The sequence below is a fragment of the Vidua chalybeata genome, chromosome 21 (assembly GCF_026979565.1).
Source record: "Vidua chalybeata isolate OUT-0048 chromosome 21, bVidCha1 merged haplotype, whole genome shotgun sequence".
Lineage (NCBI taxonomy): Eukaryota > Metazoa > Chordata > Aves > Passeriformes > Viduidae > Vidua > Vidua chalybeata.
This window is the reverse complement of record NC_071550.1, coordinates 6191192-6216757: the sequence shown is the minus strand read 5'-3', so window position 1 is coordinate 6216757 and position 25566 is coordinate 6191192. Positions and strand designations below refer to the sequence as shown.

Genomic DNA, 25566 nt, shown 5'->3' with positions numbered 1-25566 from the left:
CCTGTGTGTACAGGTAAATCCACAAGATGAGCTGCAGGAGGGAGCACAAATGGTCTGTAGGAGCTGATGGCAGGACTTGGGTAGTGCTGTCTTGTGCCAGTAGCCCAGCATAGCACCAAAATCTTTGGTGCCTTTTTCAGGAACTGATTAATTTAAAAACAGAATATGCTTTTAATCATTCTGTTTGCATGAAAAGTCCAGTGGAGGTCCTGAAAACTAGCCATGAACAAAGCTCCTCTTTTAATGAGAGAGTTTTAGCCCATGGATCAGATGTTTCCTGTTAGCCATTTAAGTAAATTCTTTGCTATTTTTTTGCTTTGTTAACCTGAATTTTTAAAATAGATGTGGTTTGAGCAATCAGTGACTTTTTTTAATGCTGATGTTGGACACTGAAGCTGGGCAGCTGGTCTAGTCTCTCCACCCCTCTTGGCCTGGTTCACCACTCTGAAATGCAGGCATGAGCCCAGAGCAAAAGTCACCATCTCTTTTTGGCCTGAGCTGTGTTCCACATGTCTGGAGTTTCCCAAATCTCTGTGGTGAGGTGCTTGCATGGTTACTTCTCACATGTTCCTATGTCCATGATTACACCACCCAAATAACCTGGCGAGGTGGACAATATCAGTATGTATTTCCTTATTTTGAGAATGGGCAAAACAAAGTACTGAAAACACAGGGAAAAGGTGCCAAGAGCTATAACTTCCACTGAAAGAAAAGAAACCATCCCCAAGATACTTTTTCCCAAGAATGCTCCTAAGTGACTTGTCCATCATCATTCAGAAACCTCATGAGATTTCTGAACCAAGAAACTGAACCAAGGTCTTCCAGGCATCTTTAATCCTTCAGGCAAAAGCTCATTCATAAATCAAAGCTCAAAAACTATTCTCATTAGAAATTATAAGGAAAAATAATGCAGTTGTCACCTGTGAGTCTGAAAGCATTTTGACCCCTAAAGCTGCTTGACTTTCTTGGATGGCAGGCTGCTTGATTAGAGATGTTGGTCATAGATAAGGAGGAGCAGTGGCAGGCTCAGTGCTCCCTGGCATTAGGCCAACGTGTCTGTGCAGTGGTAACTCAGTCAGAGCTCTGCAGATCAGGAAAAGATCCTGTACCAGTGGAAGAGTAATGGAGCAGCCGTGTGGAGGGGCTGGCATTTCACTTGAGTGATGTTTGGCCGGAGGGGCTTCAGGAATTTTCTCTTGTGTTGCTCCTGCTGTACTCCCACAGCTGGAGGGATAGTTATGTTTAAAAATGCCCTGAAATCATTGTCCCAAGAGGTGACACGGAGCTGTGAAGTCTCCGGGGGGTGAGAGCAAAGCTTCCTTTCATGTGGCAGAGGAGCAGAGCTGCAGCAGGACCCCCACTCCACAGCCAGCCAGGGGTGGCATCTCCCTCTCTGCAGGAATGAGACCCAGGGGAAGGCAGAGGTTCCCGTGTAGCTGTTGGGGCACAGCAGGAGCACAGGGTCTGCCAGGCTCCCTTTGGGGTGACTCCTGCTGGGGCTGAGCTGCCCCTGCCCACCTGTGGGAGGCTCAGTCTGCTTTCCACACCAGGAATTCTCTCAGAGGTGTGAGCTGCCAACATAAGCTACACTTGTTTGTTTTATTCTCCTTCTTTTTTCCAGTGAAGGCTTTCTCTCACCCTCAGCCCTGTTTCTCCACCACCGTTTTTTTTTTTTTTTTCTTTTTCCTTACTTACATTATTTGACTTGCAAGTTCTGTCCCTGGGGAGGCTCCTGGGCAGTGATTCACCTGGTCAGAGCCAACTGGCAAATAGAGACTTTTGCAGACAAGACAGGAGGGCTGGTTGGTTTGAGCAGCTTCACCTTCAGCCAACAGGAAAATAAAATCCTATTTTTGGAGAACGATTCTGTTGGCATGAAGACCTGCCAGGATTCTTCAGAGCAGCAGCTGCCAGAATGCCTCCCTTACTCCTTCAGGAAAAGTGCTTTAAACTGAATCAGATGTTGTACACATACAACACACCCACCCACACGTGAACACCTGAAAGGAGTCTGGGGGAGCAAAGGACACCGTGTGTGTCACCCGTCCCTGCTTCCAGGGACAGGGGACAAGGAGCAGTGGAGTCTGCTCTGACAGGAGCAGTGCTTTGGCTGACAGCAGCCAGCAGAAAGGGCAGGCTGCTCTGTTTGCTCTAAGCAGTGGAAGAAAGGAAGGGGAGGTGGAGGGGGATGTAATCCCCTGATGCAAGAGGAGCTGGTTCCAGTGTCTGTCTAGGTCTGGTTGTTCTCAGCAGGAGTCTCCTGGTGTATGAAAGGATGCCCTTTGCAGGGAGTGGGGATGAAAAGGAATTAAGGCACTATTGGAACATCTCAAAGATAGAGACTTTGTTACTGCTTCAGCTTCAGACTCCTCAGTGTAACCTGGGATAAATCAGTTTGTATCTCTCTGTGTCTCAGTTCACCGCGTGCAGCGAGGACAAATTGTGCAACCCCTGTAAAACTCTGCTGGGGCTGGGGACGGGGGTGCACAGGGGCACCCAGAGTTTGTTAGTGCAAAGCATCTGCCTGTGTGCTCTCTCCAACTCCTCCCCAAGCCTCATCTTGCTTCTTTCATTGAACTTCTCCTTCAGACAATGTGAAATCCATTCAGCTGGACGTTTTCCCCCACCTCCTCTCTGAATTTCCCAGCTGTGAGATAGAGCCAAAAGTTTTGTCATACCTGACTGGAGCGCTGCAGAGGAGCACCCCGCTGGCTCTTGGCCAGCACAGCTTGTTAGTCGAGCATTTTCTTCCTGGTTCTGCTGCCATTTGCCATTCCCTTCCCTGCCCTGGTCCTGCTCTGTACATCCCATCCCTCCCACAGAGTGGGCTCTGTATTTTTCACTGGGATGTTTTCCTTTGCTGTCCCAAATCTTAAGCAAAATTTCCAGGCACTAGTTTTCCTGAAAAAAAACCACCCTGAAAAATGATGGATTTTCTGTACCAAAACCCCTTCTGCACTCACAGGAGACTCTGAATCTGCTGGATTCTTTAATCTCTTTCAAAAGTCTCCTGTAATGGGCTGCCAGTTGTGACCCTCCTGTCTGCCAGCACCATAAAATCAGCTTCCTGCCCCATGTGCTCTCCCTCAGTGTGGGCTCCTCAGGCTCTTGGAGCAGTGCATGGGAGAGCAGAGGTGTCACTGCTTAGGGGAATGAAACCAGGGGGATAACAGAGTCTGCTTGTAACTCCTGGGCTGCTTGTTTTAGTTGAATAGTGCTAGATCTGTTCCTGGGGAACATCTCTCTCCTTTAGGCTCAGGCAGGAGAGGCACCAAAAAATAGCTTTTACAGACCTGTGAGATCCAATAAATTAGGACACTGTGGTCACTGGAACTGTTATTGTGGTTTTAACTGCTACTGCTTACCCCATGGAAACAAAGTGCTTTCTTTTTCATTAGGGGCTTAAAAGATTGATTGTTTCCTGCTGTGCAAGAGCTGTGCTGGGACAGCTTTCACAACCTGGTTTGGGTCTTTGCAGACTGTATCAATGCTGAAATATCCTTCCCTGTGCCACAGGCACCAGCCTTAGCCTCGTTTAATGTGCAAAACCTGTGCTTGTGTGCTAAGCTCGACTTCTGGGCTAGGATGCCTGGGGTTAGTTGAATTGAAGCTGATCTTTCCATTTGTCTTCTCCTTTGGGTTTGTTTTACAGCTCGGGCCAAAATGTACCAGGGGACCACACACCACCCCAGCAATGGGTGAGCTGGGCTGGGGGTTGCTTGTGCCAGAAGTGCAGATGGTGTGTTAAGGACAAAAAAGGTGTTGGCAAGGATGGGGCTTTGATGCTGAGTGTTATCCTGGGCCTGTTCTGCTTTTCTTCTCAGCTTCCTCCCACTTTGACCTTTTTCCATGCCATCTTGAGGACTGGCAGAACCCCGACCTCTGTGGGCAGTCACAGGGTGCTGTGAACAGGTTTTATTGCTGAATCTCTTGGTTGCTGGGTGGTGTTGGCCAAGTGACCTCAGGTGCTCATCTCCACCTTCCAAACACAGGAATGATCTGGTTTTCTAGATATTTGGAGATCTAGTGCAGGAAAACCTATGTAAAAGTTAGACTTCTATTAACTCTATTAACTCTATCACCAAGTGCCTCAAATTTCCTGTCTTTAAGCAGCAAGGTTAATGCTGGAAACTGAGGCATAAAAAAAGAATGAAACACATGTGTGAAACATATGCATTTAAACAGTTCCTTATCCGGGTTCTTTTATTCTGGCACAGGAGCACATTGTTTATGTCACACTGCAACAGTTTTAAACCAAATTCAGACAATGGTGTTTTAGTCTGGAGCAAGCATTCCCCTAGCTGATATTATGCTGCTGTAGCAATATTGTTTTCGTTGTACCATTCCAAGTAGTAAAATCTCCCCGTGTTGGCAAGAGCTCAGCTCCATAGCAGACACCTCAGCAGCCACAGGGCCAGGCTGCAGCTCAGTGGCACCATGGGCCACTCCATGCCCAGCTCTGCTCTCTGAGGAAGGAAGGATGCAGCTGGGGGAAAGCTGAAGGCTGTGACTGAAATCTGCAGCAGCGTAAGTACAGTATCAGTCTATGCACATTCATATTTTCCTTGGCAAGCCACATGACTGTAAACAGCAAAATATTCTGGCAATCTTCTTTTTTTTTTTCCTCTCTTGCCTGAGCAATGAGTTTTCCCTGCACATCTCTCTTCTGATCTGATTGATTCAGCATGTAGCAGAGTTATTTTTCTTCTTTTTTCATTAAAGAAAATTGTAGGCCCCCCTGCCTTCTTGTTATATTTGACATCTTTGTCTCTAGATGGCAGAAGGCTGTTTCCAGTGGTTGCTTACCACAGCTTCTTGGCATGTGCACAGGCCTCAGGGATGTAGTGCCTAGCTGGAGAAAGGCAGACAACTTTCCTATTCGCAGTGATTCCCACAAAATAGAAGTGTTGAATCCAAGCAAGCAATAGCTCATGTCGTGCTGTAGGGAATTGGTGCAGAAGAGCTGAAATGCTGGCTCTGAGGTCAGCAGCAGAATTTTTGTTGACTTAAACAGGTCTCCCATCTCTCACCTTAGATTTTACCAAACAACATTTTACCTTTTCTGTTCACCAGGAGCTGTAAACCCCCAAAGGTCAAGGGAGGTCTTGCATGACAGTTTCCCAGTGTAGTTTTCCTGTTCTGTCTGCTGTGATCATTTCAGTTTTCATTGTTGCTGATGGGTTTCCAGATAAGCATTGTCACCGTTGGCTGTTGCATTCCACTTCCCTCAGATTTGCTTTTCCCAGATAACCAGTGTTTGTAGTATGCAGGGAAGCAGGCAGGAGAAGACAGCATCCTCTCCCCGTCTGCTTCATCCCTGTCTTTTAAGCTCTCAGGTATTCCAGAACATGCCCATGTTGTCCTTTGTATTTCTGGTGAGAGAAGGGGATAAAACACTTTTACTTTGACCCCCAGTTTGAGCTCTTCCTGTGGGAGACAGAGCATGGCAGGACAGGGACGAGAAATCTGCTTTGGATCTGTTATAGCAGGGAACTGGGGGGCTTAGAGGAGCACAGGGTCTGTCCAAGAGTGAGAGAGAACGTGTCACACCACCGTGTTCTGGCTCTGGCTCAGTACCTCCACTCCCTTCTCTACAACTGTCTGAAGTCTTCCAAACTTGTATCGGATATAATGAGATGAAGTCGTCTTTTGTGGCGACTTTTTCATGTAGTAAACATGGCCTTTCACAGCCCTGGGGTGTGGGCTGTAATGAGTTTGGAAGCGTTTGCTCCTCTGGCAAGCTGCAAGGGAGTGAATTCACCAGGCATCTCCGATCAGCTCCATTAAGCATCTGCATGGGCTCCAACAGGCTTTGTGCTGTCCAGCTATCCTGAGAGGAGGGGGTGCTGTTCAAACGGTCCTGTTAGTAGATAGCACTAAATAATTCAGATTGACAATGCATTTTCAATATAGTCACTGCAGTGAGGTTTATGAATCAGGGGTTTTGGCCTTGTCGAGCTGTGCTGGTGTGGCAGGAGTGGTTTGGATGAGGACAGGCAGGCTGGTTGTCCCACATGTCCCTGTGTTCTGCTGCTTTCCAAAGTGCTGCACGGGGTGCAAGGGGAGTGGTTTGTAGCTGACTGTCTACACCAGGGAGCCTCAATAACTAACATTCATGTTTGCCTCCTCTTCTCAGGGTTTTCCTGGTAATTTTGGAGAACGAGGACCTCCAGGCATCGATGGGAACCCTGTAAGTTCATAACGTTTCCCTTCCTTTTTTTCTTTTGCAGTAGACAGCACACTGTACTGCATCATGCTAGTTAGAGCTGAGTGAAGCTTTTAAGCTTGGTGGCAGCTGCTGGCTGGTTTTGTCCCTCCTGAAAAAAAAAAAAAAATGTACATCCCTGCCTTGTTGAAAATTCCTGTGTTTGGTTTTGTAACTGTGGGGTCATTTGCCATCAGTTTTCTGTCTCCATCTCTTGCCTTTCCTAAACCTCAGTCATGACAGGTACTTTCTTATCCAGAAGGTGTGGCTAGGAGAAAATAAAGAGAAAAAGGGCAAGGATGTTGCTCTGGCAGAGTAGGCAGTGTTGGACCATGTTGTCCATACCTCAGGGCACAGATTCCCTGCTCCAGTGTCTGGGAGCACTGAGGGTCAGACTCCACAGTCCAAGCTGCTGCCTGCCCTGGGACTGCATGGGGAGTAAGTCTCCAGTCTCCTGAGTTTTTGCCCTTCAGTCTTCATCTGACCCCTGCTGGCTTCCTAAGAGTGGGATGTGTCTCCTGGGAATTGGGTCAGGATGGCCACAGAGGTCATTTAAGCAGCTGGGTGCTGATAAGGTTTAATTTGTTCTGCTCTTGTAGCAGTAAACTGTGGGGATGTGCTGTGTTTGCCACTGCTCACAGAACATGTCCTCGTGGTTTGCAACAGTCCTCAGATGAATTAATCATACTAAATTATTTTCTGAATTACTTTGTTGGTTCTCCCCGAATTAGCATGTGAGCAGCACTGATTCATCTTTGAAATTCCTGCTGCCTTGGTTATTCACACATAATCACCGTGCTGCTCTGGGGTTTGACGGGATGATTTGTGTGAAGTAACCCACTCCACATGTGCCTGCAAGTTCCCATTCATCATATATGCAGCATAAAAGTTATTTTCACAACCAGCTCCGGTCACCAAGCCAAGCTCAGCTACAGCTCCAGCCTTTGTGGGAATTCAGCACAAGAATCATAAATGCAGTGAACTGAAAGAATGATGTTCCCAAGGAATATTTCTGCAGGACTTTTCCCATCCTTCAGTCAAGACCCCATCAATGGGTCAGAGTGGAATCAGTAGTTCCAAAGTAGAAAACTTTCTGGTTGTACTGCTAGTTCAGCCAGCCCACCAGGAAGAGCAGGAATCCTGGAGGACAGGAAGATTTTTTTTTTTTTTTTCCCTAAATAACTTATTTTGTTTTCTTTTGAATATGCACGTTGTCTAAGCCCCATTCAGAAGATGTTCTCAATGCCAGTCAGCTGAATGGCTGTTCCCAGAGCCTGGGAGAGCAGCAAATGTCCCGTTAATTCATCCAGAAGGATTGCTCCTCTTTCATCTTATCAACGGCTCTTAAATATTAATGTGCCTTGGCGATCGCAGAATGAAAACAGACTGTTTGGGCTGACTTAAAGGGAGGTTCACAGGGTCACAAGTGGAGTCACAGACGCAGAAAAATGCCAGAAAGTCTGTTTGTGGAGCACACAAATATGCTAGGTTTGGTAGGTGGGGTGTGCAGCTGAGCTGCCGGGGCGGGATGGCCGCGGGCCCGGCTGCCACATCTCTGTTTGATCCCCTGGTCGGTGGGGAAGGCTGAGCCCGACAGCCTCTGATCTCCCTTCCATCCCCTCCGGGCACAGCGCAGGCTCCTCCAGCCCCAGGGGCATTCTTCCCTCCTACCAGCTCGCTGAGAACTGTCGAGCCATCGCATTCCAGATCCCATGTTCCCCCGGAGTGCTTTAGCCACTCCAATTAGGCTCTTAATCACTGGAATTAGACGTGGGAAAGGGCTGTTGATTCATCTCCTTCTCTCTTGTCCCAGTGACCGGTCCATGCGCTGAAAAAATGAGAATAGAGCCTGATTTCCCTCACAGGTCAGGGACTGATAGCCAGGAAAGGCCACTTGTAAATCCTCCATTTCCTAGACCAGGGGATGGCTCAAATTAACAACTAGTCCTGTCCACGTCTCCCAGGGGAGTCCACCCCCTCCTCTTCCAAGAGGAAATCCTCTTCTGTTAGCTGTGAGGTCATGCATTTCCACATACACCCGTTCTCTTGAGGAATATCAATATGAAACAAGTCAGAAAATCTGGGAAGTGCCTCTTGGAGCTGGTGGGACCAAGAGCTGAGCATCAACCCAGCCTGCAGCCCAGCCACCCTGGGAGCCTGCAGAGCTTCCTGGGAAACCCAGGCCACCGTGCAGCTCCTGTGCTCAGCATTCCTGGGATACTCCCTCTTCTTCCTGAGCCAGTAATGCCAGGCCTTGGCTAAAAGCTTGAAGCCGACCTTATAACAGTAGCTCTGAGGACACAGAAATCCCACCCATGAGGAACAATTGCTCCACAGATGTCCCAAGTATGCAGGAAAGGAACTGGCCATAAAAAAAAGCAATTTTAGGCTGGTTGAGATTATGAAACGCTTTTTTGTGTGTGTGCTTGCCCAATAGTCCTTTACTCCACTTCCCATAAAATAAACACACGTAACCCTTTATCCAAGGAGCCCTGAGCACATTCAGTCACGTTGCGTCCCCTTCTCTTTCCTTCTTCCACTAGGCAAATCTTTCCATAAAAGGGGAGCTATATTGCACTGGGGGGGCTCCACCAGATGTGCACCATACACTGAGCAGGGCTGTCAAAGGAAGTAGCCAGCGTGATCCAGAGCAGGGGCAGCACTGTCTGAGTTAACGGGAAGTTCAGCATTTCCAACGCACTTGTTTTGAGAGGCCCCGTTGGAGATGGAGGTGTGTGAGAGCAGGTCCTTGCCCTGACAAGCAGCTCAGTGTTAGCGTGGCCAGGGAGGCCACCAAGGGGGACACAGGACAGGCTGAGCACCCCATGGTTGCTGAACTGCCCAGGGACCTGGATAGGTGAGTTGTGGGGGTCTGGCAGAGCTTCTCTGCTGTGCTTCACTAGAAGATGCCATCAGGCACCCGCCAGAGCTCCTGCATGTCTTTGGAGAGCTCACACAGAGAAAGTTTGTGGTGAAGCTGAAAATACAAACCAGCTCCACAAGCCCCATCAGCAGTCTGACCCTTGGGATGATGAGCTCCAAGGTGCCAAATACACTCCCAGGACCCATTTGCCAGCACCAGAACCTGCCATACCCTCTCCCCAGACTGCCCAGTTTCATTTTCATGCAGCCTGTGAGTTTTATTATTACATAACCACTCCCAAAACCTCACCTTTCCCAATGCTAAAGCAGCAGCTTTCCTCTCCTTCCCACCTCAGCCTCGCTCTCGCCATGTCTCCTACTCCCTCTCCCTGCCAGTGGCTGGATCTCTCCTGCCCAGTGAAATGTTCCTTTCATCCAGCCTGCTCCTGGGAGGGAAGTCAGCCCTGGGAATAACTGCCCAACAACAAGCAGCCTGTGTCTTCCCAGGATGTGCTCACAAGTGCACTCCTGAAAATGGAAGTTCTGGATCACTTTGGAGGGGAAAGGGGCTGGGGTGGAAAGGGGGGATGGAAGGGGGAGGGATGGTCTTTTCCCTTCCCTCAAGCCCTTGAAACACTAAGCTGCCTTTCAGCCTCTGCTTGTCTATAAAGTGTTCCGTAACCATGTGGGTTTGTCTTCCCTTTTAGGGAGAATTGGGAGCCCCAGGTCCTCCTGGAGTCCTTGGACTCATTGTAAGTACAAAAACAAATGGAGATCTGGCTGGTCGGGCTTTAACCCTTTCAACCTGCCTAACTGCACACAGATTTTCTTTTTCCTGTGAGCAGGATGACTGTTTGCATGGGGGAGGTGTGACATCTGGGGAGAGAGGGGGTTTCCTGGTGGATTGGGAGGTGGAGGAGGGCAAACCCTTTCCAAGCAAAAGGAAGCAGATTAGAAGTCTGTTGTTAGTGTCTTTTTTTTTTCATGATAACTTACCCTTTTGATAGCGTTTGCCAGGATATTCCTTCAAAGATGCAGCATTCATTCCACACCAGGACCTCTTAAAAAGCAAGTCCCTGTAAGCAGTGACCTCAGGGACACACAGTTCTTGTTCACTGGAGAGTCTGAGGGCAGGAACAGAATGTCCTCTGGGTAGACAGGAATTTTAAAAGCACTTTCACCATCCCATCGCTAATCCAGGTAATTTTGTACTCAGCCAAATTCCACCCTTCATTACACTTTTCCCCCAACAGGAGATAAATGGCTGTAAGGATGGGTGGCAGCTGTGCTGGGGTTAGTGAATGTCCAGCTGAACATAGTATGATTTATTTTTAGGTCTCAGGACTTGTTTTAGGTTATTCCCTTCCATGCACAAAAATTGGTAGGCTCTGTTACTACTACAGCATTCTTCCATAATGATTCCTCCTCAGCTGTGACAAACAATGGAAATTTGACTTGTGAGGAATGGTTAAAACCTTCCCCTTTTGCCTTTCCATAGTTTAAACTACAGGAGTGTGTGTCAGCTTAGATCAAGGCCTCCATTGCACTAGGCATTGCACAAACCCAGAAATCTTACAGCAGAAATCCTTGAAGGAACAGCAGGGAATATGGTGGAACACCCATCTTGGAGATGGGGGATTGAGGCAGAGGTGGATTCACAGGAAGGTTGTCCATGGAACCACGAATTAGGTCTGCTTCCCCTCATTAGTGGAGATGAAAGTAGCTACTTTAGCCATAGCAGCAGGAAGGATGTGCTCAGGTCAAAAAGCTGCAAGATGAAGATTGCTATTTAAAACAATACCATTGAAGGCATAGTCCAGATTGAATTATATTCCTCCTTGCTTTTGGAAAGATTTATCTTTTCCTTGTTGCCGTTATGTCACAGATATTTGGTTTGTTAGAAAGTGTAAGGTCAGAGATGGCAAATGTGTCATGATCCTTCTAGAGATGATGGAGTCAGAAGCTGCCTGTCCTCCCCTCCACACTGGCCCAGCCAAACTTCAAACTGAGATTCAGGTCGAACGGAGTCACATCTTGTGTCCCAGGGTAACATGCATCTCCTGAATTCAGGCTGCTGAAGCATCTCTAGTGGGATAGACCGAGAGTGGCCTCCTCCATTCTCCTGGGGACAAGGGAGCACATCCATCCTGCCTTGTCCTCCCTGTGGAGGACAGCTCCAGCTCCTTCCCCAGGGTGTGCACACAGGGCCCACACTGCAGGGCATGGAGAAGGTGACACATGGCCCCATTCAGTCTCTTCCTTGCCACCTGCAGCCACCCCGGGGACCAGCCAGGCTCTGGCTGCCTCACACACCCTGCAGAGTTTGGTTCATGGTGTAAGAGAGCCTGAGAGCAGAATTAGGTGTAACTAAAGCCTCTTGCTCTCCTAATTAACCATGCGGGCAGAGCTCTAAGTAAAGGCATTTCTACAAGCAGCCTTTATGCTAGGAGCTATGAAAAGGGCTCTGTTGGGGTGGCTGCAGCCCAGCTCTCTCTGCGTGACCGCGGGCCCGGGGCTGCGGCTGCAGAATCGCTCCTTCAGGGAGCCTACCCTGTTTATTTACACACTGAGGCCAGGCTGGTGCACCCTGTCACTGCCTCTCTTCATGGCAGGGAGCAGCCAGAGCCCATTTCAACACCAGCACTGAAGGGTTTCTGTTGTACATCACACATGGGTGCCCACAGCAGCCAGAGCTCTGCTGTCCTCCTGCATTAGAATAAATCCCAGCACACAGTGCCATCAATGCTGACTTCTCACTGCAGCAGGATGACACCTCTGTCCCCACCTCCTGTCTCTCCTCTCTTTTCTTTGAGTGCTGCATTTATTTAGGGGCTGTCTGCACATTCAAAGAGCCTTGACTCATGCAGCATGCTGCTTCTGTTGATATCAGTAGTGCATTTCTTCAGGGACACTGAGACTGGGTATCAGAGGAATTTCACACCACATGTGATCTGTTGGGTTTGCACCTAATGGCTCTGGTAATTTTCTTTCTCTCACTAGGGTGACATGGGCCCTGTTGGACCAATCGGCTTTCCAGGACCAAAAGGATTAAAGGTGAGGGAATCTCTGAGCTCTCTGAGCTCTCATCCCTCCAGAGCTGGGCTGGAGGTTGTTCTGTTCCTCCTTGGGGCAGTGGTGACTGTCCTGAGAGAAAGGATGGGCAGCAGTGGTGTTGAACACAACATCCCACTGCTGCTCTGCTGTGGGTGTAAGTCAGTGGAGAATTCCAGAAGCATTTTCCCACATGAAGAATGTGTGATGGAGCACACTTTGGGAGCAGTCTGGCATTTGACCTTGAGACTGTCCCAGGCCAGTGCTGTGGGTCTGAGCCACCATCAGCAAACAGCAATGTCACAGACCTGAGCAAGTCTCCACCATGGCTCAGCCTCACTCTGAACTTTCTTTTGTTTCAGGGGCTGATGGGAAACCCTGGAGAACATGGACTGAAAGGTGATAAGGTGATCTGAATACTCCCTTATTGCACTGTGTTTTAATTTGCATGTGAAACCCTCTTTCTAGTTTCTCTTTCTTATTCAGCATTGTTGTGCTGGTTCCACTCTGGCCATCTATACCCCATCCTCTCACTCTCCCTCCATTTGTGACACTCTAGTTTTGGTTTTTCTTTCTTTGATATCTGCCCCATCTCCTTTTCCATGGAGTATAGATAAGCTATGCTCAGCTCCTCTTTGGAGCTCCCATCTCCACTGATGATGACAGTAACTGTACAATTACCTGGTGTTTTTACAATTACACTGTTTTTATGTTGTTTACATGATGGATGGGGAGGAGATGATCCAACACTGACAGTGAGTTTGCATTAATGCATTTGGGGGAAAGATGTGGTGTGAAAAAGCAGCCCTGTATCAAACAAACCAGGTGGATCCCCTGGAAAAACTGTTGTGTGTTGGGTACGTCTGCTCCTGTTCAAGGAGCCTTACTTCAGCCTTCAGCTTCCTACTGAGAGGAAATTGTCTTGTCCCAAACTGATATAAATCACATTAGAAAAAGCAAAATGGAGAGGGGCCTTGATTGCAGGGATTTAGTGGTGCTGGCAAAAAACACACAGCATCAGCTAAATCAGCATGAAGCTGTGTGTGTAAATGTCTCACTGTCACAAGAACCCTCCTCCCTCAGATATTCAGCTGTAGGATTTATTTAGTCTGAAGGAGTGGGAGGTGCAGTTATTTATTGCTGGCTCTGATTGCTCAGGAGGGCAGTGGAAAATGACCATTAAGTGTATTCTCCTCCTCCTGTCAGATGTTTTATTCTCTTCTTAGATGTTTGCTTTTAGAGAATGATTTAGCAGCCCAAAACTGCACAGGGGGGAAGTAGTGTCAAACCAGTTGATTCAACTCTTCTTATACTATAGCAGCTCTTTGCCAGGACTCCTGTGTCTGCAATTTCCATTTCTCCCTTGTGCTGCTTTCCCACTTCTGTTGAGAGCAATGATGCAAGAGAAGGGCTTTTTCTTTAGGACAAGCTTAAGACATTGTAGCTGGTCTCTGGACTAAACCCCAGATCCTGGAGTCCACAGACTCCTCCGTCCACTCCTTGGGAGAAATGCTTAAATATCTTAAGAATCACCAAGATCTAAATCATTGTTTAGCACAACTAACCTTCCTGGACAGTTCAGTCTCCATCACTTTATAGAAACTGCTCTGTTTATGCCCAGTATTTCCCCAGACACTGCTGTCACAGTAACCAAATGGTTTGTGGCTCTCTCTGGAGTTATCCTTACAATACTCCCAAGTGCAGAATTATCCATCCCCCAACAATCCCACGTTCCTGAGGTACAGGAAACCTTTTCCTTCCCCCCCAGCTTCCTCCCCCTGCAAGCTCCAGGCTGCAGGTCATCCTGCCTTCCTGGGTTGATGAAGATTTAATTGGATGTCTGCAAGCTCCTATTAATCCCATCTGTCTTGGTCACATCCAAAACACGTGGCCTTGTACAGGTTTGTCTTTTTGTAGCTGAGGAAAACCCCCTTCAGTCAGCAGCAGTCAGATGGATGCTGGTAAAACCTGAGAACAATGACAGGGTGCTGTGCTGGGTGTTTGTGTAGGCAGCAGGAATGTCACTGATCTGCCACCTCAATCTGCCTGGGAGAATGTCCTCACACCACATGGCCAGGTGTGAACCAGAATAAGGGACAACATCTCACTCCTCCACTCACATCTTTTTATCTAGAAGCTAGACAGGCAGATGCAGGTCATCCTTCTGTTTCCATTCCTGTGTTTTCATGGAGGCAAGGAGAGGGGGAAGAGGGGGTTGTATCTGCTCTTACAGGGAGAAGTGGAATTACTGTGTAACTCTGAAATAATGAGTGCCCTTGAGAAGACCACGTGGGATGATGAGTGCAGGGGAAAGGTGGAGGAAGCAGAGGAAATCCCAGCTACTTGTTCTCACAAAGGAGTCTGATGAATCAGGACATCTGTAACTTGTGGAGGACATGGCTCAGGCAAATACCTCTGGAGCTGTGTGGCGTTAGCTCTCTTTGCATTGCTAAGCAGGAAGTCTTGGGAACAGACTTCCAATCGAGGAAAATTGAGGGGATTTTGCACAACAACCTCCTCTGCATCCCACAGACAGCAAACACATCCCACAGCTGTGCATTTGGTCCTTTCCCTTGTAGCCCCTCTCTGTCTGTGTTGGGTTACAAAGGGCCTCAGGGTGTCTGAAGCTGCATTTCTTTTTATAGGTGAAACATGAAGCACAGGCAACATCCCATGGGCAGAGGCTGTTTGTAATTTCAGATCCTACATTCCCTTTCCTGCCCCGTGAACCAAGTCCTTGCAGGCCCATTTTGTCATCTCAGCATCGCAGTTTTTAATAACAAACATGCCCGACCTCTTTCCTCTGTAATTTTCCCCTCATATTAAGGACACAAATCCCAAGTGCCAGTTCCAGGGCAGGTAAAAGGTGATGCCCCAGTCCTCAGTTCTGGTTTAAGGGATTAACAGCCATAGATGGATTGTTCATGCCATGACATTTTGCTGTGCTGTCACAATAACATGAACATCTGGCACAAAGTCCAGCTCAGGTTAAGAGATGAGTTTTATTTCCCCACTTTCTCCTTACCCTCTCTAATGCCCATTTGTCAGAGTTGTTTGAAAACTAGTTTCACTGTCATGCCCCAATTTTCATAAAGGTTGGAGACAAAGGTTTGTTCCTGTGTTTTGCTATGCTCAGGAAACTCTTTTATTTTAGTAGCTATTACTTAATGCCCGAGTATTTCTTCTGAAACAGTATTTCAATGGCCACTTGTACCGTCTGGGTGGAAAATTGCTTAATAAAAAATATCATCTTTCTTCTTTGACCCTAAGAATTTATGATAAAGACAAACCTCAGAGCCAACCTGCCACTTCCAGAAAAGCTGTTTTCATGCTGCCTTCAGTCAAGAGCCAGAATTAAGTAGATTTCAGTGTTTTAAGCCTTGGACTACATAAAATAAGTAGAAAATTCAGAGAAAATGAGATAAATCTGTGAAGGAGCTCGGTCACACAGTATTTTTTTTTTACCTTTTCTTTTGTATCTAATACTTGGGTTCCTTCCGAACTGAAGCTGTGTAAAGAGCTGATTGTTTCCATTTTGCATTGCCAAAAAAAAATATGGAAACTAGTTCAGATGAAACAAAATGTTGGTTATTTGACTCAAATTAAAATATTTTAGGTTAAAAACCAAATGAGTAAAATCAATTTAACATTTTTTAAAGCAACATTTTAATTTTGCTATGTAAAAGACTTGTTTTGAAGATGGTTCAGTGAAATGTTCCGGGAACATTTGCCAAAACATTTAAGCAAATTTAGCATGAATCCATGAAATGTTTCCATCATTGAATCTGCATAGTTCTTAATTCTTTTTCTTCTGAGAAATTGTCTTTGAAAAGTTTTTACCAACTCAAACCTGAACCGTCCACAATTTGATTATCCCCTGCATGTTACTGAAGTAGTTACAATTATTTCAGCTTTCTGATAACAAGTGGGTGGTTTTTCTGAAGTGAAGTGGACTTTCTCTGACATCTCTCTGTGGGCTTTGGCTCTGTTGCAGGACTCCATATGTCTTCCATGTGGGCTATGTTTAAACATATAGCCCTGGAATGGCTCATTCCCTTGCTGGGAAGCCAAGTTCATGGGACAGAGTTCCTCCAGCAGTTATTTTTGTTGGGTCTTGTCATTGTACCAGGTTATTGTAGTCATTCCTCCCTTGACTTCCCAAGTAGAATTTTCCTTTCTCTGCCCTATCATTGACTCATCCTTTGTTTAAGTAAATCACTAAATACGTGAAGTTGGAAGGGGCATCAGGAGGTGATTTGGTCCAGAGCTGCTCACAGCAGAGCTAAGAGCCAATGCAAGGTAGCCCACTGCTCCTTGGAAAACCTTCAGGAATATTTGGCTTCCACCCAGGGAGTCAGAATCTTTTATGTTGGTCCAGCTAGGGGACAGACAGACAGCTTGGTGAGGAAATATTGTCAGTGATGGGCTCCCCATCCCAGTGAACACCAGCTGACCCCTCCCAGGGAATCGCAGCTCAGAGATTGGCAGTGAGGTAGCACTAAAGCATTGCCAGAAGTTGCTCTTGTTTTCTTGTGAAAGAGGATTGATGTTTGATGTCAGGACTAGGATATGCTCACAGAAACCCTGAGGATTGTTTTCTTTTCTGTAGAGCCTTGTTAGAGAAAAGGTTCATTCATTGAAAACTGAACTCTTCTGTTCAGCTGAATTTAACACTTCACCACCGTCATGGTCGCTGTCAGCCAGAGGAATGTGCTCTCTCTTCTTGCAGCTTCTAGAGATACACAATGCTGGGGAATTCCTGGTTTTTGCTTTCCCTTGTTTCCTTCCTCACCTTAGAATCAAGTTGGGAAATACACACTTTGTTCAGGGCTGTTGCTGCAATGTGATCTGCAGCTTGCCAGCAGTTCAGTTCTGAGTGGAGCTGGAGCTGAGACTTTTGCTGTACAAAGCACCTTCTGCTTCTTTGTACACCTGGGCATTTTGGCTGTTGCTGTTGCCTATTTTAACTCTCTGGTGATGTGCACCCAGGGTGATCAGGGAAGAGCAGGTGTTCCAGGAGATATCGGCTTCCAAGGAGACAAGGTAATTGTTTTTCTTTTCTCCATTGTTCTTTTCCCCTTACATAGCAGTGGCCACCAGTTTTCTCAGTTCCTCCACTAGGAGCTGGAATTAGCTGCATCCTGCTGTCAGGTTGCCCTGCTGGGATAGTTCCCATTTGGGGTATGCTGTGCCTTTCTGAAATCCATGTCAGAATATGGATTTTATAGTTGCTCACAGTAAAAGCCGTTCTGCAGGGTTTTTTGTAGGGGCTATGGCTTCTAGCAGAGGTTGGAAGTGATGGGATTGATGGGGATGTGTGTGAATGTGTGTGGTCCAGCGGCTGCAGACTCAGGAGATTTTGTCTGCTCAGTGCAGCAACTTAAACCCTGACCCAGGGAACCACTTAATGCTCTGTATAACTTCTGATCAAATGACTTCTCCCCTGTGATTTAATGCGATACTGACTGTGGCTGACAAATGTTGCACACAGCCCTGTGCTGGAGCCTGCGTGGCTCTGAGCCACGGCCAACTGCAGCAGCTCGTGTTCTTTGGGGCTAAATTCAGGGCTGTCTTCAGAAACATCTCACTGACATTAGTGCAGCTGTCCCAGCTCCATGCAGGGCTGAGTCCAGCCTTTAGGAGATGCTCCTCATTCTGCAGCGAAGCTGGAGCCTGGGGAATTGGAATTTTTTTTGATGTCTCATTGTATTCTGAAAAAAATGTGTCTCTCTCAGGGCAGCCAGGGTTTGCCTGGGGTCCCTGGGGCACGAGGGAAGGCAGGTCCCCTGGTAAGTAACCAAGCACCCTCTGCTTCCTCATCTCCCTTTCTAAGGTTCTGAGCCCAGCTGGAAAGACAGCTTGGCAGGGGTGTGCTGTTCTAAACAGGAAACCTGACAGCCAGGAGCCAGCTCACTTTTCCCCGTGTTTTTCCAATTTCTGCAGGGAAAAGTCGGTGACAAAGGACCAGTTGGGTTTCCAGGACCACCTGGCCCTGAGGTATGTCCCACCACCTCCTTCCCACATCCTCCCAGCCTAGGGCTTCACTTCTGTGCTGGGATATGATGGCACATGAGTGGTAATGGGGTAGGAAGAATCAAGATGGGTTCATGACCCATTTTACATCTCATGGTTTCCTGTTTTTCCTTCCCCTTTCTGTCATAGATAAAAGAGTTTTTTCTGTTTTTCCCCCTTAAAACATCATTTAAAGTAGAAAATCCTCTTTCTTCCCTTACCAAAAAAGTGTCACAGGGATACCTTAGATGCAGGATGAGCTTCCCCCAGCACACCATCATTTTTCTCCTTCCTAAGTGACCAGACAAGGTCTGTAAGATGCTAGAGAGCCACTTCCAGCACAACTGATGGTCTGTTTTCCCCTCATCAGCGTTCTGGCATTTCGCAGGGTCTGGAAGGGCTCTCAACTGTGTGCTGCCACTTAGCAGTCGTTCTTCTTTGTTGCTATTGGAAATAAGCACGGATTCCTTTGTTTCCTCCTCGATGGGTGGGTGGGTGGTGGGAAGGAGCCCTGCCAGGCTGACGGCAGCTAATGAGGGTGTCAGCACCTTTCCTAATTCCTCGCCTGCTTCCCTTTGTCGCCGAGGCTGCAGCTCCTTTCTGGGAGCACAGAGGTTATGAGCTGGCTCAGAAAGATTAATTAAAACCCAAATCGCTGCTTTTAGCTGTGTGATGACAGGGAGGCCCTCGCTGCAATAAATCTTGCAAGGAGATGGACCTAAAGGGAGTAGCTGGGAAAGGCTGCTCTTCCATCAAACTGCTGGTGCTGCTCCGTTGTGTCCCATTCCCTCCCGAAGCTGTGGTGGCCCCCACACGGACACTGCCAGCATGTAACACATCTGGTCCCTTAGCCTTTAGCTAAACCTCTCTCAGAGGCTGAGACTGCCTGCAGAATTCCACCTTTGCACCCTGACTGTTCCTCATTTTCTCCAGGGCTTCCCAGGTGACATTGGCCCACCAGGAGAAAACGGTCCTGAAGGTCTGAAGGTGAGTAGAGCAGAGACTGCAGCTCTGTGTGGGGTTGGAAGCAGCCAGGGAAAACAAAGTAGTGGAAAGAGGGGAAGAGAGAAAGCCCAGGAGATTCCTAAAGATTGTCCTGGCCAGCATCTCAGCTTGGTCTGTTTGGCTTGAGGTCCCTCCAAGTGCAGCGTTTTCTTTTCTTCAGATTTTTTTCCTGTAACAAAATTGACATTGGATAATATCCCATGGCTGTGAAAGAGACTTTCTTATTTTAATTGCCCTTCTGAGCTTATGTTTCTATTTTCTGAGTATCTTTTCCTTTGGCTCTTTCTCAGGGAAAGCCAGGAGCACGAGGTTTACCTGGGCCAAGAGGACTGCCTGGACAAGAGGTGAGTGTCCTCAGCTCAAAAGAGGTTTGATTTAAAGAACAATGCTGAATTTTCCAAATTAATGCATGGTGAAATGGTGTCTGTGGTTTAAAATGCTCTAGTCCCTCTGAATGTGGAAGCAGATGCTTATACTGAGTGATCAGAGATGTGCAGAGAGGAGGAGCTTCCTCTAAGCTGTGTGATCTCCAAGGCCTGTGATCTCTGCTTCCAGTCACTGCTGGCATCTGCTGACCCTAAATTCTGCCTTGGCTTTGCTTTTAAAGCCTGTTGCCCCACCCCCAGATGGGTGTTAGAGCCCTTTTCCCTGCACATCCCCTCGCACAGACATGCTCTGGCCTGGCATCTGCTTTCTGCTCCTTTTAAGAGTGTTCCTTTTCAACCATGAGACCTGCAGACTCTGCTCTCTCACACGGAGAAACATCCCTCTGTAAAAAGAGAAGGAAATGGGAATTGCTGCTCTGCAGAAATTCATTTGCCCAGCTCCTGAGAGCTTTCACTCACCGCTTCACCTCAGAACCTGAAGCATCATTCCACTTGCAGTCACTGGGAAGGGAACAATTGTCATTGATTTCATTGTCCTGGAGCTGCAAGTACATTATGGGAACAGCAGAGAATGTCTGGGCTCCCTGTTTATCCTGTTGTAACTCCAGTGACATTGGTGTAATTTCCTCTCACTCAGGCCAGTGTAAGCTGTTTGTCCAGAGTCACGAGACATTGTGTAAATAATACTGAGCACATGCATGGGCAGGAGCTCGTTTTAATAGCACTAATAATTCTTAAATTTTTCTGGGAACTCTTCTGCTTGTTCTCTAAATGGGATTAATGCAAATTAGCTCATTTATTTGCAGTGAAATAGGAAAAAAAAAAAATATTCCAGCCAAAATACAAAGGGAATCGAAGCCCTGCATTCCAGGTTCAGGCAGGCGTGACCAAGCTGCCTTCAATTTACTCTAGTTAGTGAGTGTAAAAGTAAGCCCAAAGACATGGACATGGAGTTTGGTGTGAGCTGTGCTCCAGGACTTAGAGTGTGCAGCAGAGCACAGCACGGTGCTCTTACCACTGTGGTCACCCAGGGCACTGGGTCAGGGCTCTGAATTGCATCCCTCTGGAAATGTGGCATATTGTGGGTGGCTTGTCTGAGCCCTTGGAGCTGGGTTCCTGACCCCCAGTCCCACCCTGAGCCTGCCAGTGCCCCTTCATTACCACGGGTGACCACCGAAACGAGAGCAGCCAGGCTGTGCCTGCCAAGGGCGCTTTTAATTTCTCTCTTGGCAGTTGGTTTTAGACACTTGAGATAATTTTTTGTGAAGCTTAATTGAAGGTCTCTTAGAAACTGTAGATCTGATCCTATCACATTAGAAATTGGTGTGGAGCCAAGGGAGAGGACTGAGTCCAATTGCTGTGTGAGATTTTGTGATAGCTCCATTCTGCAGCATGTGTAGTCCCAGCTGAAAGCAAAAGGGAAATGTTCATACAGTTGCCAAATGGGTCTGTGGGAAATTTTGGAACATGCTTTTTGGGGGGGAAGGGAGAGAAAAGGGGGGAAGAGAGAAAAAAGGAACTCTATAGCATTCACATCCCTGTCAAATCAAATGAAGCAGAGTTATGGCAGCATGTCCAGGGTACCCTAGTGGCCAAATCCAGCCCATCACAGCCAAATCAACTGGTGTTCCCTTGGTCAAATTTTGGATGGCTTTTACTGGCAGGAGTTGACTTGAGATCTTTTTTCCCTGAGAAACCTCAGAGGCTGCTCTAAGATAGAGAAGGGCTCAGCTGTTAAAATGTGACAGCTGAACACACAGCCTGTGTTTAACTGCTGCTCATACTGCAGGCATTTCATTCTTGCTGTGTGCTGAGTCCAAATTTTGTCACTACTTTGCCTTTTATTTTAATTTCTTTTCACCTCAGGGAGATGAAGGACCCTTAGGACCACCAGGAGTCCCTGGTCCAGAGGTAGGTTTCATTCATTTATTCACTCAGCTATTACCAGCTCTGATGCCTTGCAATGGAATTGTAGTTAAATTCTCATAAAGCTTCAACCCTCCTGGTTTGGGAGGTTAATCTGCCCTGCTATGAATTATTGTCTTGTCCAGGGCTTGATTTACTGCTTGATCCAGGATGGCTGAAAGTCCAGGAAGTGTCTTGCACGGGGTGTTGAGTTTATGACTTGCCTAAAGTCTCAAACCTTGAAAAACCCTCTAATGTTTAAACAGTTCATCCTTAAGATAAATGGCATTGATTGGAAACCATCTCCATAACCAGCCTTTGTGTTTCTTCCTTGATTTATAGTATTTTTCAATGAGTAGAGAAAAAAAAAAAAAGAAAGACTGGACAGTCAGAGAGAATCCTCTTGACCTCTGTGATGTATCACAGAAACACAGTTAGAAGAAGCAAAAAGAATATTGTTATATCTGTGAACTTGCCAAGTCAGGATTTTGTAATGTGTCTATACATAATTGTCACCTCAGGATAGTAAAATATCCCAAAAATTGGTAATGCTTTATCTTTTATTTTACAAGCATGCAAGCAGCACCTGTGACCAAAGCAGCTGCAAGCTTTTGATGTTTATGGCTTTTCCATGTATTTCAGGGTCGATCTGGTCGGAAGGGATTTCCAGGAACACCTGGTCCCAATGGTCCAAAGGTAAGAAAATAGTTTGTTCCTGATCAGGAAAGCAGTGGTAGAAGGGAGGAAAGGAAGAGGGAAATGTCTTTTCTCACCTTTACCACTCTCCCAAGTGTTCATTCCAGAGAGAACAAAAGAACTGAGGGTTCCTCTTTTTCTCAGAATTCTGGGGTCTCAGCTTCTGCTTCTTTCTTCAAAAAGAATGATGGTGCATTTTTTAAGCTATTATAAACAAATGTGTCCTCTTTTTATATTAACCAACTTCTCCCTCCATCATCACTTCATTTTCCATTGCTTCTCCATGGTTTTGTTCTAAAACAATGCACATCATTCCTATCTTTGCTGCCTAATTATCAGCAGGAGCCATCCCAGGGTAATGCACTCCACAAACCCACACTCGAAAGGAAAGAGAAAACCCAACAAAAACAACCTCTTCAAAAAGTAAATAGCAAAAATGTGGTCTGGCAGCACATCTGGAGTATCTGCCTACTGAGAAAATACAGCTGCTGTCCTGGAGACACTGCTGGTTACTGGTGAGCCTGGTCTCTGGATGGCCCATCCAGGGCACTCCGACTGCCTCCACGTGCTGCCACAGCTGCCCTGATCCCTGGTGGGTGTGCAGTCCTTCTCCTTCTGCTTTCTCCTTCACCCCTCATCATTTTCATGCTCTGAACTCCTTCTTCCTGCACTGGGGTTTATCTCTCATAGGTTCTTGCTGCAGTTTTCCTGTGGATGCTCCATGTGGCAGTAATGTGTGCCTGTCTGAGGTTTTACAACAGCAGAATCAGGGTGCAGAACTGCCTGGGAGTATTTGGGTTGTCTTTTCTTCTTATGCTTTGTAAAACTTTGGAATAGAGTAACCAGGACTTAGGCTGGGCCTATGCCACAGGGCAATGGATATCTTATCTTTCAATGTGGTTCTCTGAAGGTTATTTTACTACAGCAGGACCAGCTTTTGGGGCATTTCACTCCAGAACAGCGTTTGCTCCATGTTTGTGTCAGTATGTTTCTTACTTTGGATTATCCTCCAAGTCACAGTTGGTTTTGTAGGATGTTGTTTCTCACAGATTTTCCCCAGTTCACACTTTGCAGCCCAAATAATGGGTGTACAAAGAGCCATGTTGTGCCCAGGGTCTGGCTGGCAGCACCCAGTAACCCATGTGCCCTTGTCTCCTTGTCCTGCAGGGTGAGCCAGGAAACCGTGGACGACCAGGGAAAGTTGGAGAGCAGGTAAATTCCTTATTTTCCTTGTCTCCTTGATGATCTCCTCTGTACAACCTGTCCTGGATACCCAGAGTGCAGGCACAGGGCAGTGGCCAGGGATTTCTGGCCACCTTAAAGCTGCCCACAGCCCTGGTGCTCCAGGTTCCAGGCTTTAAGGATAGGATTCTCTGCTTTGGGTGCTATGTTGCTTTCACTTCCCCTAAATTTTCTGGGGAGTAGAGGAGGTAGCAGCTGAAGAAACCAGACCCTGGGGAAGAGAGACACTGAGCTGCATTTTGTTGTAATTCCATGGAGAACATTCTGCTGGCATAACCCAGGACATGCATTATCTCTGTAGGCTTTGGGGGAACCACAGGCATCAAGGAAAAAGCAACAATAGTTCCCACATCTCTGTGATTGAAACCCACAAACTTGTCCACCAACAACCCTGAAAGTGAAGCCACGAAGCCTCCAACAAATTCTGTGTGTTCCTGCACAACCACACCAAACTGGCTGTGGCAGCTGGCCCTGGCACTGCGGGTGTTGCTTCTCACCACTGCTGTCCTTCCCAACACTCTCCCTGCTGGATGGTCAGCACGCTTGGTTTGGTTTGGTTTAGCTTGTCAGCCTCTCTGGCTCTTCTTTGGGTCACTTCTTCCAAGGGTTTCTGGCCAAGCAAGTCTACAAAAGTCAAGGGGGATCCTTTTCAGTACCAGCAGTCTGATACCAGCCTCAGTATACATCAAAGGTGGTTACTTCTCTTTGGAAATTAGAGCCTTTTCTGTGTTATGGTTGTTAATTTGCACCTTGAAGAGCAGCTACTGAAGAAGCAAAGTTGTTCCCCACATCTGAGTTCTACTTATAGCTTTATCAGATTCTGCACGATCTCAGTGCTTTGTGCCTCAGTTTCCCCTTCTGTGGAAGGTGTGAGACAGCCCTGAGCAGAGCTTAGCCCAGTGCCTCCTGTTCTGAAGTGGCACCTGTGGATACTGTTAAAAATGAATATTTAGAAGTGCTTTGAGATCCTTAAGCAGACATTGTCCTTGAAGGGCAAAGCATCATTAGGATTATTATTCTTTAACTTCCCTCAGGACTGACCTTGGATGAGAACTGTAGGCACTGTTCATCGAAAAGAAAACACAGCTGGCCTCTGCTGACACTGAAACCAGCACAGTGGTAGGAAAGCTGCCTGTGTTATTCTTAGTCAATTAGTCTCTGTCTAGAAATATCACCCAGAAAATTTCCATTTCTGAACCAGTCAAGTAATTAGAACAAAAATGTCTCACCAAAGTAATGAGAAATAACCTCCTCTCCCCTGACATCTCCACTGAACGATGCTGGAGCTTTGGGGTTTCCTTCCTCCCTCCACTTAAACTCCGGCAGTTGGTGTTGGGGCCGGGTTGGTTTGTTGCAGAGCCCGGGCCCTTGGCACTGCAGACACCATCACCTCACCCTGTTTTCTCTTGTGGAGACCTGGATGTTTTCTATTCCACAGTAAGGGTGGCCACACTTCTCAATCCTGCTGCTCTGCCTGACAAATGGTTTCTCTCAGAGTAGAAAATCTCAGCATAACAGCATGAGAAGAGATCAGCCATCCATCTCACTGGAGATTTCTTCCCTTTCCTAGGGACATCTGTTTAGGAAAACACAGGAGTTTCTGTAAGGTTTCCAGTGATACTTGAGCTCTCATTGAAAAATGAGCTTTTAAGCCACAGGGCAGTCCCTGATGCGTTGTTTTTCCATTGCAAGGACACAGACTCGGGAAGATCATTCATGAGATGCTTGTTGTCTCCATGTGCTGGAAGGATTCCAGCTGCCAGGCGCCCCAGTACCCTGGAAATGTGTGGGTTAACCCTTCCTTGCCTGCAGATGGAGTCAGAAGGATATGAAGAGGAATATGGGGCCTCTAGCCTTCCTGTCCCCGAGCTGGGAATGCACAGCAGGAGAATGTCACCCAAATGTCCCTGCTGAAGGTCAGAGAGCCCTGTGGGAGAAGCAACACCCTGCAGCAGGCAGGAAGGTGCTGCCATCCCAGGGACCCCCTGCTTGGCCCTAGAAAATCCCAGTGAAGAGTTGTGCCAGCTGAAAGCTGTGACTTATGTCCTTAATGGGATTGGGGAGATCCTGCCACAGCAGGAGCAGCAGTTTGAGTCCCTTCCCCTGTACAAGAAGTGACAGCCCTGCTCACTCACGGGGCTGTGTCAGGGTCAGCCACCTTCCCATCGCCCTGTGCTGGGAAGGACAGCCAAGGCCCTTCTC

The 25566-nt window shown here is 47.3% G+C and overlaps 1 protein-coding gene across 3 annotated transcripts in view; it reads left to right on the top strand.

Annotated features, from left to right (window-relative positions):
- COL27A1 (collagen type XXVII alpha 1 chain) overlaps positions 1-25566 on the top strand; it is a 141486-nt gene that overhangs the window by 55069 nt on the left and 60851 nt on the right. For all 3 annotated transcript variants that reach the window (XM_053962226.1, XM_053962225.1, XM_053962228.1), the window contains 12 exons: positions 6137-6190; positions 9775-9819; positions 12068-12121; positions 12481-12525; positions 17108-17161; positions 17854-17907; positions 18062-18115; positions 19064-19117; positions 19426-19479; positions 21388-21432; positions 22069-22122; positions 23290-23334. In XM_053962226.1, coding sequence (XP_053818201.1) covers positions 6137-6190; positions 9775-9819; positions 12068-12121; positions 12481-12525; positions 17108-17161; positions 17854-17907; positions 18062-18115; positions 19064-19117; positions 19426-19479; positions 21388-21432; positions 22069-22122; positions 23290-23334 — 612 coding nt within the window. The remainder of the gene's footprint in view (positions 1-6136; positions 6191-9774; positions 9820-12067; positions 12122-12480; positions 12526-17107; positions 17162-17853; positions 17908-18061; positions 18116-19063; positions 19118-19425; positions 19480-21387; positions 21433-22068; positions 22123-23289; positions 23335-25566) is intronic.